This window comes from Theropithecus gelada, chromosome 11 (assembly GCF_003255815.1).
Source record: "Theropithecus gelada isolate Dixy chromosome 11, Tgel_1.0, whole genome shotgun sequence".
In the NCBI taxonomy this organism is placed as follows: Eukaryota; Metazoa; Chordata; class Mammalia; order Primates; family Cercopithecidae; genus Theropithecus; species Theropithecus gelada.
Window position 1 is genome coordinate 82,885,269 of NC_037679.1, and position 18,799 is coordinate 82,904,067.

Consider the following 18,799-nt stretch of genomic DNA (forward strand, 5'->3'; position numbering starts at 1 on the left):
TGTTGGACGAAACCTCTTGTGTGCTCTGTGATTGGATCGGCTTTCAGAGTGCTGAGAGCTCTGTGCGTGGGAGAAAATCTTCAAAACCTAGGAGAATGATAATAAAAAACAATAGTGGTAATAAATGATAATAAATGATAAATGATAATAACTATAAAAATAAAAATATAAATTTTACAAAATTATAAAGAATAAAATTTATAAAATATATGTTTATATTTACATAAAATGTAAATACATATTTATAAGATAAAATATAAATACATATTTATTTTATAAGATACATAAATAAATAAATATTATATATATATTTTTGAGACGGAGTCTGGCTCTGTGGCTCAGGCTTGAGTGCAGTGGTGAGAAAACGGCTCACTGCAACCTCCGCCTCCCAGATTCAAGCGATTCTTCTGCCTCAGCCTCCTGAGTAGTTGGGACTATAGGCGCATGCCGACACGCCCGGCTAATTTTTTGTATTTTTCCTAGAGACAGGGTTTCACCATGTTGGTCAGGCTGGTCTCAAACTCCTGACCTTGTGATCCGCCCGCCTCGGCCTCCCAAAGTGCTGGCATTACAGGCAGGAGCCACCGCACCCGGCCTATATATATTTTATATGTATCAAGTATGTATATTTGAGATATACATATAAAACAAAGTATATATATTTTGTAAATATATATTTTATAAAAACATAAGATATAAATAATGCATAATAAATGATGGTAAAGATAATAATAATAAAAACAGCGCTGCAGTCCCATCCCCTTTTTGTACTCACCCCCTAAAAATCCCTATAAAAATCAAGTTTATTAAGGAGCAAATTCCACCCTTTTTATTTAGAAGCCAGTGTCTATAGGCTCGCTCTTGGGTTGGATTAATTCCAGGGTAGAGGAAAACTCCAGTTTTTGAGCTGGAAACGCACCCCTGCTTTTCAGGACTTTTTAATTTTGATTTTTTCAACTTTTATTTTAGGCCCAGGGGTCCATGTACAGGTTGCTATATAGGTAAATTGCGTGTCACGGGGGTTGGGTGCACAGATTGTTCCGTCACCCAGGTACTAAGTGGAGCACCGGATAGGGTAGTTTTTCCGCCCTCACTTTCCCCGCGAGTCAAGCAGCAAAAATGCGAGGCCTTGTGGGCGGGGCCGGGGTGCCCGCTCTTGCCACTGGTCCAATCACAGCACGGCGCTCCGCCTGGCCGGTCACCGATTGGTGGTTGCCATAGCTCCGGGCGTTCGCTTGACAAGATGGCGGCGGTGGGGCGGTGTTTTCGTGTCTGAGTCCTTCTCCGGTTCTAAGGCGGGCGCGGTTCTGCTGGGCCCGGCCCGCGAGGTCTAAGGCATGGGCTTCCAGTCTCCGGCCGCTCTTCTTTTGAGGCTTCTCCTTCTGCAGGGCGTCCTGAGGCTGGTGTGGGGGGACCTGGGTGTGTACGGCGCGGCAGGGACCTCGGTGGGCCGGGGCTAAGGGGACTGGGCGTTAAAAGGGCCAGACCTGGACTCTCCCAGGAGTTTCGGGAGTCGAGACCGCCAAAGGAAGCCGCCACACACACCTTAGGCGGTGACTCTTCCACTGCTAATCCCTCCTTATCCCCTTTCCTTCCCGCCTAGCTTTCATCCCTCCTTTTATCCGAATGTCCGGCCCTGCGGTCAGCGCATCCCTGGTCGGAGACACCGAGGGCGTGACCGTGTCCCTGACCGTGCTGCAGGACGAGGCGGGTAAAGTCTGGCCCTTATTTTGGGGAGGGTGGGGGTTGGACTGGATCCAGACCTCCCAGGGAGCCTGGCGAGGTGGCATCCTTTGGGCCCCCTGCCTCTGTTCTCTGTAAAGTCGCATGGGGAGAAAAGGATCGGGGCGCTGCTGTAGGCCAGAGAGGACAGACGGACAGGTTCGAAGAAAGCTTGAAATAATAATGGCTAGCATTCATTGAACTAACATCGTGCATCATCCCATTTTCCTTGTAAGAGCAGTAATATCTTTTCATCCCCTTTGACCAGTGAAGAAACAAATTCAGAGAGGTTGTCACTGTCCCAGTATCAAGCAGCTTGTAAAGGGCCCAGTCTTGGGCTGCAATGTGAGTCCATCCTAGGCAGTCTGACTCGAGCTGATGGGCCGTGCTGCCTTTGCGTGCTGGTCTTCTCTTCTTTAGGAATATTGCCAGTTCCGACGTGTGGAATGCTGAGCAATGAGACGGAAGACTGGAGTGTGACTGTGACCCCTGGTGCGGTAAGGCAGAAGTAAACCTTCTCTGTAGCCTGTGAAGAGGCCTCCAGCTAGGGTTTCTGCACTGCTCTCTTTATTTGACAAGGCATAGCTTTCTCCATGCTCTGAACAATCATGAAATTGTGGGCTGTTGGATCTGGTAGACACTTAGCCAGCCCACGGTTCCTTACCCTGGGGTTAGGAGTCCTTGGATGCATTTTAGGGGGTCTGTGAACTCTGTGAAATTGTGTGTAAAGTTCTGTTTGTATGCGTATTTTTCTGATGAGAGGGTCATCAGTTTCCTTCAGATCATCAAATGGGTCAATGATTCAAAAAAGCTTTATGCCAGGCATTGTGGCTCAAGCCTGTACTCGTAGCACTTTGGGAGGTTGACACGGGAGGATTGCTTGAGCCCAGGAGTTCCAGACCAGCCTGTAACATAGCGAGACCCTGTCTCTACAAAACAATTTTAAAAAAATTAGGTGGGTGTGATGGCGCACACCTATAGTCCCAGGTACTTGGAGTGGGGTGGGGGAGCTGAGGCAGGAGGATTATTTGAGCCCAGGAGTTCAGGACTGCAGAGAGCTATGATCATAACACTGCACTTCATCTAGCCTGGGCAACAGAGCAAGACCCTGTCTCTTTAAAAAAAAAAAAAAAAAAAAAAAAAAAAAAAAAGCTGGCCAGGCACGGTGGCTCATGCCTGTAATCCTAGCACTTTGGGAGGCCGAGGAGGGCGAATCATCTGAGGTCAGGAGTTCAAGGCCAGTCTAGCCAACATGGTGAAACCGATCTCTACTAAAAATACAAAAATTAGCTGGGCGTGATGGCGGGCGCCTGTCATCCCAGCTACTTTGGAGGCTAAGGCAGGAGAATCACTTGAACCTGGGAAGCAGAGGTTGCAGTGAGCTGAGATCACACCACTGCACTCCAGCCTGGGTGACAAGCAAGACTCCGTCTCAAAAAAAAAAAAAAAGCTTCATAACCACTGATCTTGCCCAACTATGGGCTTGTGTATAAGGATACTCAAACCTGGAGAGATTAAGCATCTTCTATTTAGTAAGTGTTTATTGGGTACCTAGTATATGCAACATCAATTCTGGAGATAAAAGGATGAGAAAGACAAACCCTGCTTGTACCCCAGGAATGAGCATGTACATGTCTAAAGTCATTCTGGGATAAACTGAGGATTGTTTTCATTGACTTTTGTGTATTTACTCTTCCACTGATAGGATGATAAAGAAGCTAAAAAGGTATACAGTAAACTGAGTTTATTTATCAGATCTGTGTTTAGCTTTTTCTAAGTATCCCAAAGTTGTTTGCTTTTATGTTAAGGAGTAGGAATCAGGGCTTGCATGTTACCATAGGTTTATGGGGTGGAACTGAAGATAACTGTGTCATCTTTGTATACATTTCCCTTTTATAAAATGAACGGAGGCCGATGTGTGCTTTTATTGTGTTTTCCATTATGTATTATTATAGACCCTGTTTTGAGTCACTTAAAAAATACGGCAATCTTTTCCTTTCAGAAGGTGTTGGAAGTGACAGTAAGGTGGAAGAGAGGTCTGGACTGGTGTTCCTCCAATGAGACAGATTCCTTCTCAGAGTCCCCCTGTATCCTCCAGACCCTTCTGGTTTCAGCATCTCGTAATTCACCCTGTTTAGCACATCTACTCATTCAAGTGGAAATTTATGCCAACTCTTCTCTGACCCATAATGCCTCAGGCAAGTGAAGTCTTTGACTGTGGAAACTTTCCTGTTGGTCCCAGCTACTTAGGAGGATGAGGTAGGAGGATGGCTTGAGCCTGGGAGGTTGATGCTACAGTGAGCTATGATCACGCCACTGCGTTCCAGCCAGGGCAACACAGCGAGACCCTGTCTCAAAAAAAAAAAAAAAAAAAAAAAAAGAAAAATTTGTATCAAGCTTACCTGTTTGATTATAAGTATGTGCCATGCAATTTGTAAAGTATACTTCACTTGAGTCTGTCTTGCCTTCCTAAACTTATTTTTCTTTAATTTTCTTTTAAAAATTTTCATTTTGTACTATTTTATGTAACATTTATTCGATCTTGCTCTACTGCTCTACTATTTGCTTCTTTGTAAACCACCTTGAATCCTTTTTGGGAGAAGGTGAAATTTGTTTATGTACCTTGATTCTTTTTTTGTTTGTTTGTTTGTTTTTTTTGGAGATGGAGTCTCACTCTGTCGCCAGGCTGGAGTACAGTGTTGTGATCTCGGATCACTGCAACCTCCACCTCCTGGGCTCAAGTGATTCTCCTGCCTCAGCCTCCCGAGTAGCTGGGACTACAGGTGTGCGCCACCACGCCCAGCTAATTTTTGTACTTTTAGTAGAGATGGGGTTTCAGAATGTTGGCTGGGATGGTCTCGATCTCCTGATCTTGTGATCTGCCCACCTTGGCCTCCCAAAGTGCTGGGATTACAGGCATGAGCCACCGTGCTGGCGCATGCATTGATTCTCATGACTGCATCTTAAGAAGAAGAAAGGAAGGGTGGCCAGACACAGTGGCTCCCAGCCTGTTATCCCAGTGCTTTGGGAGGCCAAGGCGGGGGAATTTCTTGAGCCCAGGAGTTCAAGACCAACCTGGGCAACATAGCAGATACTGTCTCTATAAAAAAATTTAAAAAGTTAGCTGGGTATGGTGGTGCCCGCCTGTAGTCCTAGCTACTAGGGAGGCTGAGGTGGGAGGATCGCTTGAGCATAGGAGTTTGAGGTTGATGAAGTTTACATCATTTCCAGCTTTTTTTTTTTTTAAGTTTTTTTTTTATTTTCATTTTTTTTAGAGACAGGGTCTCACTCTGTCACCCAGACTGGAGCTAGAGTGGAAGGGCACGATCCTGGCTCACTGCAGCCTCAACCTTACTGGTTCAGGCGATCCTCCTGCCACAGCCTCCATAGTAGCTGGGGCTACCGGCGTGCACCACCACACCTGGCTAGTTTTTACATTTTTTGTAGAGACAGGGTCTCACTATGTTAGCCAGGCTGGTTTTGAACTCCTGGGCCCAGGTGATCATCCCGCCACGGCCTCCTGAAGTGCTGGGATTACAGGCAGGAGCCACTGCACCTGGCCTGTTCCCAGCTTTTGATGCTACAGCAAAGATCATTATGCCCATGTACATGAATCTTTGGACATGAGAAAATGGTTTTGTGTTAATCTCCGTCTCACATGATGTTAGTGTTCTTTTTTTTTTTTTTTTTTTTTTTGAGACGGAGTCTCGCTCTGTCGCCCAGGCTGGAGTGCAGTGGCCGGATCTCAGCTCACTGCAAGCTCCGCCTCCCGGGTTCACGCCATTCTCCTGCCTCAGCCTCCCGAGTAGCTGGGACTACAGGCGCCCGCCACCTCGCCCGGCTAGTTTTTTGTATTTTTTAGTAGAGACGGGGTTTCACCGTGTTAGCCAGGATGGTCTCGATCTCCTGACCTCGTGATCCACCCGTCTCGGCCTCCCAAAGTGCTGGGATTACAGGCTTGAGCCACCGCGCCCGGCGATGTTAGTGTTCTTAAACCAAAAGAACTTTCAACTAGATGTGCCCAGAGGGCTCTGCTGTCATGAGTGCTACCGCCATGTCCCCTGTCCCCTGTGGCAAACTCTGACATCTCTTGCCTTTATGGCCACGTGGCATGGAGGGAGAAGCGTTCCAGACTTGAGTAGCAAAAGTCTGTTCACTGGAGACTCCTTTACTGCCACTTCTCTTATTACATCCCTAACTCTGGTCCTCCTTGTGCTTCCGGAAGTTTAGGATGATAAGACGAGTTTTGACAGCTCCCTTCAGCAGACTACTGTGCCCTCAGTGTACTTGCATGGAAAGGCCTCCAAGATGAATGAAGTGAAAAAAGCAACTGCAGATGGCTGCCTGCAGCGTGCTATCTTTTGCATAAAGGAGGCAGAAATGAAAACATTTGCATAAAGAAATTCTGGAAGGATGTTGGAGAAGCTAATCATGTTCTACCAAGTTGGAGGGTGATGTGGGAACGGGAAAGGGCTGACAGTGAGGACTTTTAAAATATGCTTTTGATTTTTTGGAACCTTGCAAAAGTTTTAAATTTTTAAATTTAAAACTACTTAAAAGTTTTAAATTTTTCTATGGCTTAAAATTCAAAACAAAGCCAAAAAGAAGTATTCAATGACAAAAAAAAAAAACAACCAAAAAAACAAGCCCCAAAACAACAGGAGGGGTTCATGATAGCTGCACTGTTCAAAGCACTGACTTTTTTCCTTTGAGAAATATGCTTGAGGCTGGGTGGTGGCTCATGCCTGTCATCCCAACACTTTTAGAGGCCAAGGCGCGCAGACCACTTGAGCCTAGGTGTTCAAGACCAGCCTGAGCAATGTGGCGAAACCCCGTCTCTACAAACAAATACGACAATTAGCTGTGTGTGGCAGTGGGTACCTGTAGCCCTAGCTACAAGGGAGGTTGAGGTCGGGGGATTGCTTGAGCCCAGGAGGTGGAGGTTGCAGTGAGCCAAGATTGCTCCATGTACTCCAGCCTGGTTGACAGAGCAAGACCCTGTCTCAAAAAAAAAAAAAAAAAAGGAAAATATACTTAAGTATATTTAGGTAATATTTTAGAACACCAAACCTAGAAAATTGAACATCTTTGTATATGAGTGATTGAATTGTCTCCTCTGACCCCATGAACGCATGAAAAATTTTTTACCCAGCCAGCCAGCGATTAAAACTAGAAAAAGAATGGAAGCACAGACAGGAGGCATGTGTCATATCAAGTAACAACGAAGCCAGTGAACAATGTAGAAAACATAAATCAACACACAAACATCTATTTGTGTAACACATAGTAAAACCCTATTCTAAAGTGCCTCGTGGCTGGGGGTGGTGGCTCATGCACTATGCCTGTAATTCCAGCACTTTGGGAGGCCAAGGTGGGAGGATCACTCAAGCCCAGGAGTTTGAGACCAGCATGGACAGCATAGTGAGACCCCGTCTTTACAGAAAATATGAACGTTAGCTGAGCATGATGGTGCACACCTGTGGTCCCAGATACTTGGGAGGCTGAGGTGGGAGGATCACTTGAGCGCTGGGAGGTTGAGGCTGCAGTGAGCTGATTGTGCCATTGCACACTTCAGCCTGGGCAACAGAGTGAGACCCTGTCTCAAAAAAAAACCAGGCCGGGCGCGATGGCTCAAGCCTGTAATCCCAGCACTTTGGGAGGCCGAGACGGGCGGATCACAAGGTCAGGAGATCAAGACCATCCTGGCTAACACGGTGAAACCCCGTCTCTACTAAAAATACAAAAAAATTAGCCGGGCGTGGTAGCGGGCGCCTGTAGTCCCAGCTACTCGGGAGGCTGAGGCAGAAGAATGGCGTGAACCCAGGAGGCGGAGCTTGTAGTGAGCCTAGATCGCGCCACTGCACTCCAGCCTGGGTGACAGAGCAAAGACTCCGTCTCAAAAAATAAAAATAATAAAAAAAAAAAAAACAAAAAAAACCAATTAATTAATAGAGCGCCTTGCTTGTGTCACATGGGTTTGATAACACTGAGGGTCAGACCCTTACCGCTGTAACGTGGTCTGCGATGTGGACCTTCTTGTTCCGGATACCATTGATGTATCATTGACTTTCTGCTATGTTACAGCATGGAACAGATGGTTAGCTGTTCTTTAGATACTTCACCCATTGTGTCGTTAAAGTTAACTGTTATGTGGGGTTTAAACAAATAGTTGCTGCATGGTTTTCTAACGTGTAAAAGTAAAATTCAGCAGAATGAAACTTTTATCTGATAAATGATCCATGAGAAACCCAAAGCATTACTGCCACTGAATTCTGAGTTAGGAGGCTGAAGTGTCGTGTAACATTTCTTCTTCAAAGAGGAAAATAAGTACGGAAACCTGTAATATAGTGAAGAGTTATAAACAATGGGCCCTGCTGATGTTTACTTCTTTAGCATTTCTTACGTGTTTTCCCTTGTCTCCAGGTATATTATCCCCAAGTGCATCACCCCTCTCTTGAATTCCTGCGTCCTTTCCTGAGCTGCTTTCTCTGGCCTTGTCCCATTCACACCTGCCACCTTCTCCCTTGCACCACAGTGTTCCCCTATTCATCCGCCCCCTCTGTCTTCCACCTACAGTTCTCCAGTAGCCCCTCTTACCTGTACAAACTCTTTTTTTTTTCTTTTAGTAGAGACGGGGTTTTTCCATGTTGGTCAGGCTGGTCTAAAACTCCTGACCTCAGGTGATCCACCCGCCTCGGCCTCCCGAAGTGCTGGGATTACAGGCATGAGCCACTGTGCCCGGCTGCCTGTACAAACTCTTATGTGTGTTTCAGGCTCAGCGCATTCTCTCTGCAAGTCTTCCTGACACCCAGCCTAAGCCACCTGCCCTCCCTGGGTTCCCATGACAGAGCTATTTCGGTGTTTACCCCTTTATGGTCACATGATCTCTTTATCTGTCTCCTCCCTCTGAGAATGCGAGTCCCTCAGGGAAGCTACTGTGTCTCACTGTATCATCCCTGCATAACCCAGCCCTCCATACTCTCCTGGTCAGACCACATTAGTCCCACCTGCACTATTGGGTACCGCAGCCACGAGCCACGTCTGGACACTGGACAGTTGAAAGGGGATGGGTCTTAATTGAGATGTGCTGTAACTGTTAAATAGCCACCAGTTTTTGAGGACTTACTATGAAACAAAGAATGTGGAATAGCTCATTCATAATTTTTACACTGATTGCCTGTTGCAATGATATTATGTTGGATGTGTTGGGTTCAGTGAAATATATTATTAAGTTATTTTTATCTGTTTCTTTTTTGTAGTCTGGGCTACTTTTTGTATTTTTATTAGAGACAGGGTTTCACTATGTTGGCCAGGCTGGTCTTGAACTCCTGACCTCAGGTGATCTGTCCACCTTGGCCTCCCAAAGTCCTGGGTTTACAGGTGTGAGCCACCCTGCCCAGCCTAAAATCAGTACATTATGTATATACTAACTTGTGACTCTTAGTCAATTGATTATCTTCCAGATCAACTATGACTTCTTTGGTTCATTGTAACTGGCGTGTTTTCTTATATTTGGGTTTTTGTTGGAGTGGTAGATGTAGGCGTCATATATTTCATGGATTCCTTAATGTCGAATATTTGGTAATGATGATTTACAAAACAAGATAATTCAGCTTTCTTTTGAATGTTAAAAATGTGACCATGCTTTGTTGGAATGTTTCTTAGCTGAATTTTTCTGTTGTGTGTACTTTTCAGAGAACGTGACTGTCATTCCTAACCAGGTGTATCAGCCCCTTGGCCCTTGTCCTTGTAATTTAACAGCTGGGGCCTGTGATGTTCGCTGCTGCTGTGACCAGGTACGTTCTTTGGTTATTGGGCATAAAGGTTATGCTTCCTGTGAGAACACCAGCAGTTCCACCAACAGCTTTATTTTTTATTTTTCAAGATAGGATCTTGCTCTGTTGCCCAGGCTGGAGTATGGTGGTGCAATTATGGCTCACTGCAGCCTCGACCTCCTGGGCTCAAGTGATTTTCTTACCTCAGCCTCCTGAGTAGCTGGGACCACAGGCATTCACCATCACACCTAGCTAATTGTTTTGTATCTTTTGTAGAGGTGGGATTTTGCCATGTTGCTCAGGCTGGTCTCAAATTCCTGGGATCAAATAGTCCTCCTACCTTGGCCTCCCAAAACCAAAACTGAGTTTATATTTTCTATTGCAAATTGTTTTCAAATTGAGTATTTTTTTAAATTTCAAAGTTTTGGCAGGCGCAGTGGCTCATGCCTGTAATCCTAGCACTTTGGGAGGCCGAGGTAGGCGGATAACCTGAGGTTGGGAGTTTGGGACCAGCCTGACCAACATGGAGAAACCCCATCTCTACTAAAAATACAAAATTAGCCAGGCGTAGTGGCATGCGCCTGTAATCCCAGCTACTCAGGAGGTTGAGGCAGGAGATTGCTTGAACCAGGGAGGCGGAGGTTGCAGTGAGCCGAGATTGTGCCATTGCACTCCAGCCTGGGCAACAAGAGCGAAACCCCATTTCAAAAAAAAAAAATCACACAACTTTTGAGTAAAATTTTTTTTTTTTTGAGATGGCCTCCCAAAATGCTGGAATTATCGGCATGAGCCACCGCGCCCGGCTTTATTTTTTTTCTTTTAGCCTTAGAGTGGGTACAACATATAAACTGAGTATTTTGGGTTTTTTCTTTCTTTTTTTTTTGAGACAGAGTCTTGCTGTGTTGCCCACGCTGGAGTGCAGTGACATGATCTCAGGTCACTGCAACCTCCACCTCCTGGATTCAAGTGATTCTTGTGCCTCAGCCTCCCGATTAGCGGAACTACAGGTGTGCGCCACCACACCTGGCTAATTTTTATATTTTTAGCAGAGACAGGGTTTCCACTGTCTCTACTAAATGTTGGCCAGGCAGGTCTTGAACTCCTGACCTCAGGTGATCTGCCCGCCTCGGCCTCCCAAAGTGCTGGGATTACAGGAGTGAGCCACTGCACCAGGCCTAAATTGAGTATTTTCTTATCTGGCATTGTCAGTCTAGTTTTTGGAAGAAGAAAAGAATATCTCTTTGGATAAAATCATGATTATGAAGATCATACTGAGGGGATGGTTTTAATATTATTTATTTAGAAGCCTTTAAGAAAATATAAAAACAGAAAGAACAGGCCTGGTGAAGTGGCTCATGCCTGTAATCCCAGCACTTTGGGAGGCCGACGCGGGTGGATCGCTTGAGTTCAGGAGTTGGATACCAGCCTGGGCAACATGGCAAAACCCCATCTCTACAAAAATTAGCTGGGCATGGTAGTGCAGGCCTGTAGTGCCAGCTCGGGAGGCTGAGCTGAGAGGATTGCTTGAGCCCAGGAGGTCAAGGCTGGAATGAGCTGTGATCACACCACTGCATTTCAGCCTAGACGACAGAGCAAGACTCTGTCTCAAAAAAAAAAAAAAAAAAAAAAAAGAAAAAAGAACACGGTTTTTCAGTGATTTTTAGTAAATTTACACAGTTGTACAACCATCACCACAATCTAACTTGAGAACATTTCTACCACCCCAGAAAGAAATCGTGTGTCCCTGTAGCCATTCCTATCTCCATCCTTCATCCAGGCCACTGTGAATCTGCCTCTGTCTCCATGAATTTGTCCATTTTGGACATTGCACATATATGGAATCATGCAATATGTGGTCTTCAGTGACTTTCTTCTTGCACTTAGCATGATGCTTTTAAGGTTCTTTTGCCTTATAGCAGCTGTCACCACTTCATTCATTTTTGGTGGTTGAATCCTATTCTGTTGTATGGCTATATCACGTATTTCTTATCTATTTATTGGCTAATGGACATTTGGGTTGTTTCTGGTTTTTGGCCTTTATGAATAGTGCTGCTATGAACATTTGTGGACAGGTTTTTGTGTGAACATGTTTCCATTTCTCTTGGGGATCTACATAGTGGAGTTGCTGGGTTGCATTGTTATTGTAAGTTTAACCTTTTGAGGAACTAGTTTCTGAAGCAGTTGCACCATTTTAAATTCTCATCAGCAATGTATGTGGGTTACAGTTTCTCTATATCCTCACCAACACTTGTTGTTATTTGTCTTTTTGGTTATAGCCATGCAAGTAAGTGTGAACTGATATTTCTTTTTTTTTTTTTTTCCTGGTAAAAATTCTTTTTTTTTTTTTTTAAATTTATTTATTATTATTATACTTTAAGTTGTAGGGTACATGTGCATAACGTGCAGGTTTGTTACATATGTATACTTGTGCCATGTTGGTCTACTGCACCCATCAACTCGTCATTTACATCAGGTATAACTCCCAATGCAATCCCTCCCCCCTCCCCCCTCCCCATGATAGGCCCCGGTGTGTGATGTTCCCCTTCCTGAGTCCAAGTGATCTCATTGTTCAGTTCCCACCTATGAGTGAGAACATGCGGTGTTTGGTTTTCTGTTCTTGTGATAGTTTGCTAAGAATGATGGTTTCCAGCTGCATCCATGTCCCTACAAAGGACGCAAACTCATCCTTTTTTATGGCTGCATAGTATTCCATGGTGTATATGTGCCACATTTTCTTAATCCAATCTGTCACTGATGGACATTTGGGTTGATTCCAAGTCTTTGCTATTGTGAATAGTGCTGCAATAAACATACGTGTGCATGTGTCTTTATAGCAGCATAATTTATAATCCTTTGGGTATATCCCCAGTAATGGGATGGCTGGGTCATATGGTACATCTAGTTCTAGATCCTTGAGGAATCGCCATACTGTTTTCCATAATGGTTGAACTAGTTTACAATCCCACCAACAGTGTAAAAGTGTTCCTATTTCTCCACATCCTCTCCAGCACCTGTTGTTTCCTGACTTTTTAATGATCGCCATTCTAACTGGTGTGAGATGGTATCTCATTGTGGTTTTGATTTGCATTTCTCTGATGGCCAGTGATGATCAGCATTTTTTCATATGTCTGTTGGCTGTATGAATGTCTTCTTTTGAGAAATGTCTGTTCATATCCTTTGCCCACTTTTTGATGGGGTTGTTTGTTTTTTTCTTGTAAATTTGTTTGAGTTCTTTGTAGGTTCTGGATATTAGCCCTTTGTCAGATGAGTAGATTGCAAACATTTTCTCCCATTCTGTAGGTTGCCTGTTCACTCTGATGGATGAACTGATATTTCTTCATGATTTTCTTTTTTTTTAATTTTTTTTTTTAGACAGGGGCTTGCCCTGTTGCTCGGGATAGAATGCAGTGGTGCAATCACAGCTTACTGCAGCCTCAACCTCGCAGGCTCAAGTGATTCTCTCACCTCAGCTTCCCAAGTAGCTGGAACCACAGGTGCATACCACCACACTCAGCTAATTTGTGTGTTTTTTTTTGTGAAGGTGGGGTCTTGCTGTGTTGCCTAGGCTGGTCTAGAATTCCTGGGCTCAAGTAATCCTCTGACCTCAACCTCCCAAAATGCTGGGATTACAGGCATGAGCCACCATGCCCCGCCCTCATTGTGATTTTGATTTGTATTTCTCTAGTGGCAAATGATGTAGAAGATCTTTTCATGTGCTTATGGGATATTTGTATATTTTCTAAATGTCTGTTTATACCCTTCACCCATGTTTTAAATTGGGTTGTCTTTTTGTTGAATTGTAAGAGGGTTCACTATATATTCTGGATCCTAGTTTGCCGAGACCAGCTCGGTCAGGGAGACCCTAACCCAGTGGCGCTAGAGGAATTAAAGACACACAGGAATAGCAGAGGTGTGAAGTGGGAAATCAGAGATCTCACAGTCTTCAGAGCTGAGAGCCTTGAACAGAGTTTTACCCACGTATTTATTAACAGCAAGCCAGTCATTGGCATTGTTTCTATAGATATTAAACTAACTAAAAGTATCCTTTATGGGAAACGAAGGGATGGGCCGAATTAAAAGAATATGTTGGGCTAGTTAACTGCAGCAGGAGCATGTCCTTAAGGCACAGATCACTCATGCTATTGTTTGCGGCTTAAGAATGCTTTTAAGCGGTTTTCCGCCCTGGGCGGGCTAGGTGTTCCTTGCCCTTATTCCCGTAAACCCACAGCCTTCCAGTGTGGGTATTAGGGCCATCATGAACGTGTCACAGTGCTGCAGAGATTTTGTTTATGGTCAGTTTGGGGTTCCGGTTTATGGCCAGATTTTGGGGGGCTTGTTCCCAACATGTTCCCCTTCTTTGATTTGCAAAGTGATAAAAGCAAAGGCAGCTTTGTCACGGTGAGCTACTTCTTGGAGGAGTCAGGATCCACATCTGCAGACTCTACAAAGACAAACAACACAGATTAAAAGCACAATCATCATTGAAATTACAGAGCTTCCAAGTGTTTTTATCCATTTTAATGGGTTGCTAGCTGCTAATCTGTTTGCAGCTCCTTTAAGCACTCCAGTTCTTGGCATTAAGGTCAGGTGTGCCTGGGATGCTTCAAATATTTGTTCTTTTAATTTTGCTATATCCAAAAACAAGTTTGTAGAGTGTCCTTCTAGATGCTTTTTTATTCTTTCCCAAATTTTGATCTTATTAAGAGCTACTAATAGTTTCCACAGATCCTTAATGTTGAGTTCCTACAGTGGGCCATATCATTTGAGGTTGAGGTGCCACTATACTGCCATGGTTTCAGATAATAGGAACTCTCACCGTACTTATTATTATATCTACCATCTGACTGTTTCGTTCAGATCAGCTGAACATAGTGTGGCCGTGGCATGCAGACCGAGAGGTGTAATTTAAGCTAAACATCTCCTTAGGGGATCAATTAATAATGATTCCATAGGAATCATGCAGCACCTCTGCCTGTTCTGCAATGCAATCTTCCTAAACAAGTACGTTCATTATTTCTGGCCAGGTTCAATTTTGTATACAAATGGGTTTTTGAGGGCGGTATGCCTCAATTATAGGAGCAGATTTATTATGGTAAATACTGAGACCAGAAAGCATGTGTAACTGTGTCATAGAGTGATTACATCCAAGCATTACTGCCAGCTAAGATTGATAAATATGCCCAATAAGTATAATTGTTCTCTGTGGCAGCCCTTGTTGAAGGAATCCTCACAGCAGTGGTGATCATCGCTGTCATAGCTACCATTAAATGACTCATTGTGACTGGCTGTCCCGCTTTCCTCAGGTTTTCTTCCGCCATCTGTGACAGCTTCTGGTTCTGTCCCCAGATGGGTGGCTGTGTTTGACGGGTGTTGCTTGTGACAGTTGGGGTCCTCCTCAGCGTCAGTCTCCACATGGCTGCAACTGAGGGGTCCTTGGGATCTTCCCGGAATCTGACTTATGATAAGATTTCAGGTGTCTTGATGGTATCCAAATTGGCTGTTGATTTTGGCCTGGAGAAACACAAGCATAACTTCTACCCCAAGTTATTATTTTACCTATTTCCCAACTTTTTGTTATCGGATCTCTCCACCAAATCAGTTGTTCTGCTTCTGTCTTTGCAGCTAGTTTGTGCAGATGCTGTTCAGCTGCTGATAACATCTGACATTTGGGCAGGCTCAAAAAATTTAAAGTTAATAATGATAGATTCAGTTGCATCTATGGGGTTCCATATTCTCTATTTACACCTTTCTGCTTTTGCAACTGCTTTTTAGGGAAAGATTCATTCATTCCACTATGGCTTGTCCTTGAGAATTGTATGGGATACCAGCAATGTGTTTAATATTCCACATAGAGAAAAATGTAGCTGGAGCTTCTTGGCTAGTATAGCCTGGGGCATTATCTGTTTTAATAGAAGCTGGAATGCCCATCACTGCAAAACACTGCAAAAGGTGACATTTAACACAGGCAGAAGACTCTCCTGATTGGCATGTGGCTCAAAGTAAGAAAAGGTGTCCACATATACATGTACGTAAGCTAGTCTCCCAGACGAGGGAACATGGGTGACATCCATTTGCCAAAGAGAGTTAGGTTCCAATCCTCGAGGATTAACGCCTGTAAAAGATGAGGAATGTACCATTTGGCAAGTTGGGCATCACTGGATAATAGCTTTAGCTTCTTTCCAGGTAATGCTGTATCTGCGTTTGAGACCAGAGGCATTAACATGGGTTAAATTGTGAAAGTGTCTAGCATTAGATATTGCATTAGCAACTAGGCGATCAGCCATTTGATTCCCTTCAGTCAAAGGTCCTGGAAGAGGTGTATGAGCCCTAATGTGAGTGATACCAAAAGGGTACATTCTACTTGTAACTGCTGTTTGCATTGGGTAAATAAAGTCATCAGTTGTTCATCTGTATGAAATCGTAACTGAGCATTTTCAATTAACTGTGTGGAATGAACCATGTATGAAGAATCAGAAATCACATTAATAGGCATATCAAAAGCAGTCAATACCTCAATTACAGCTACAAGCTCTGCTTTTTGAGCTGAAGTATAGGGTGTCTGGAAAACCTTCCCTTTTGATCCAGAATAAGAAGCTTTACCATTACTAGACCCATCTGTAAAACAATGAAAATGCTTAGCAGGCTGCAGGTTGTTTACCGACCGTTTAGAGTCCTGCTCAGCTAAAGGGATAGTAAAGAAACAGTCTTTTAAATCTATGACTATTAAAGGCCAATTTTTTGGAGTTATAGCAGGAGAAGGCAATTCTGGCTGTAATGCCCCCATAGGTTGTATAACTGAATTGATGGGTCTTAAAACATTCTCCATTTACCTGATTTTTTCTTTCTTTCTTTTTTTTTTTTTTGAGACGGAGTCTCGCACTGTCACCCAGGCTGGAGTGCAGTGGTGGGATCTCGGCTCACTGCAAGCTCCGCCTTCCGGGTTCACACCATTCTCCCGCCTCAGCCTCCCGAGTAGCTGGGACTACAGGCACCTGCCACCACGCCTGGCTAAATTTTTTATTTTTAGCTCCCTAGTAGCTGGGACTACAGGCGCCTGCCACCACGCCCGGCTAGTTTTTTTATTTTTAGTACAGATGGGCTTTCACCATGGTGGTCAGGCTGGTTTTGAACTCCTGACCTCAGGTGATCCATCTGCCTCAGCCTCCCAAAATGCTGGGATTACAGGTGTGAGCCACTGCACCTGGTGTTTTTTTTGTTTGTTTGTTTGTTTGTTTTTTGTTTTTTTTTTTTTAAGGGACAGGGTCTTGTTCTGTTGCCCAGGCTGGACTTCAGTGGCCCAATCATGGCTCACTGCAGCCTCAGCCTCCTGGACTCACGCAGTCCTTTCCTCAGCCTCCTGAGCAGCTGGGATCACAGGTGTGCACCACCATGCCCGGCTAATTTTTTTTTTTTTTAATTTTGTTGGGGCTGAGTCTCTCTACGTTGCCTAGGCTGGTCTTGAACTTCTGGGCTCATTCATTCCACCTCAACCTCCCACAATGTTAGGATTTCAGGCGTGACGCACTGCATGCAGTCCAAGTAATTTCCTTCTTTCTTTCTTTCTTTGTTTTGAGACAGAATCTCACTGTGTTTCCCAGGATGGAGGGCAGTGTATGATCTCGGCTCACTGCAACTTCCACCTCCCGGGTTCAAGTGATTCTCCTGCCTCAGCCTCCCCAGTAGCTGGAATTATAGGTGCCTGCCACCATGCCCAACTAATTTTTATATTTTTAGTAGAGATGGGGCTTCACCATGTTGGCCAGGCTGGTCTCAAACTCCTGACCTCAAGTGATCCACCTGCCTTGGCTTCCCAAAGTGTTGGGATTACAGGCGTGAGCCACTGCACTCAGTCCCAAGTAATTTCTTGATGACATGAATTGGGTCATGTTATAATCTAGTGAGGGCCTGGAGGATCCTTGTGGAATATGGAACGTTTCCCCTCACTGTAAATATCCGGAGACTTTTCTGGGCTAAGGGTTTGAATGGTGATGACAGTTAAGAAAGGAGGTTTACTATGTCTTTGTCTTCATTTGGGATCTATTCTGTACTATCTTTTCTTCTTTTTCTTTACTGGGAATATCTCATGTCCTAGTAAAACTGTGGTTCCCTTGAATGCTTGAAGTTTCTGACTTGGAGGCTTATTTGGGGAATTGACAAAAGAAATTCTAGAACTATTTTACTTTTTGTGGGCTCAAGGCACTTTTTGATGAGACAGAGATTATAGATGTTCTCGCTTACTCGGTAGCGTCCTGCTGGCCTTAAATAAGAGGTAGCATTCGTCACACTTGCCAGGAGATTCTCGCTGCGGTCATAGCCCCTGCCTTTATGTTTGTCTTCCAGGAATGCTCATCAAATTTAACAGAGCTGTTCAGACTGTCCTGCTTCACCGGCATGTTTGGAGGAGACGTCAGTCCTCCTTTTGATCAACTCTGCTCTGCTGGGACAACGACACACAGTGTCCCCGACTGGTTTCCCTTTCTGTGTGTGCAGTCGCCCCTTGCCAACACGCCCTTCCTTGGTTACTTCTACCATGGTGCCGTGTAAGTGTCTGAGCAGCCGCCTGGGATGGGGCATTGTTCTCCTGCCCTGGTGGGGCCATACTCTAGTAGGCCCTATAATGCTGTCACGTTTTTCCCAATCCCTCTCCAGAGATCCCGTGCCTAAAGGGTTCAATTATAGATTTCAGTTAGCTAATTTATTTTGCATTATTTGACAGAATTGGGCCTCATTGAAAAGAAATTGATTGACATTGAAAACAGCTCATGGTGCTTTTCTAGGGGAGGCGAAGGAGTGGTGGCTCATGGGGGATTTTAATGTTCTGTATTTTACAGTTTTGGACTGTTAAAAATTTACATCTATGATTTTTGTAATTAAAAAAGTAGGTGGGGCGTGGTGGCTCACACCTGTAATCCCAGCACTTTGGGAGGCCAAGGCAGGCGGATCATGAGGTCAGGAGATCAATACCATCCTGGCTAACATGGTGAAACCCCGTCTCTACTAAAAATACAAAAAATTAGCCAGGCGTGGTGGCAGGCGCCTGTAGTCCCAGCTACTAGGGAGGCTGAGGCAGGAGGATGGTATGAAACCGGGAGGTGGCCGGGCGCGGTGGCTCAAGCCTGTAATCCCAGCACTTTGGGAGGCCGAGACGGGCGGATCACGAGGTCAGGAGATCGAGACCATCCTGGCTGACACGGTGAAACCCCGTCTCTACTAAAAAAATACAAAAAACTAGCCGGGCGAGGTGGCGGGCGCCTGTAGTCCCAGCTACTCGGGAGGCTGAGGCAGGAGAATGGCGTGAACCC

At 44.7% G+C, this 18,799-nt stretch overlaps 1 protein-coding gene across 2 annotated transcripts in view; it reads left to right on the forward strand.

Moving 5' to 3' along the window:
* Positions 1 to 1,217: 1,217 nt before the first annotated feature.
* The window catches only part of TCTN2 (tectonic family member 2), a 43,310-nt gene continuing 25,728 nt past the window's right edge, over positions 1,218 to 18,799 (forward strand). The window contains exons 1-6 of one of the 2 annotated variants that reach the window (XM_025402219.1): positions 1,218 to 1,419; positions 1,604 to 1,711; positions 2,143 to 2,219; positions 3,725 to 3,920; positions 9,418 to 9,518; positions 17,838 to 18,037. In XM_025402219.1, the coding sequence (XP_025258004.1) occupies positions 1,338 to 1,419; positions 1,604 to 1,711; positions 2,143 to 2,219; positions 3,725 to 3,920; positions 9,418 to 9,518; positions 17,838 to 18,037 (764 nt within the window). In that variant the 5' untranslated portion in view covers positions 1,218 to 1,337. The remainder of the gene's footprint in view (positions 1,420 to 1,603; positions 1,712 to 2,142; positions 2,220 to 3,724; positions 3,921 to 9,417; positions 9,519 to 17,837; positions 18,038 to 18,799) is intronic. The other variant, XM_025402220.1, reaches the window with a different exon arrangement.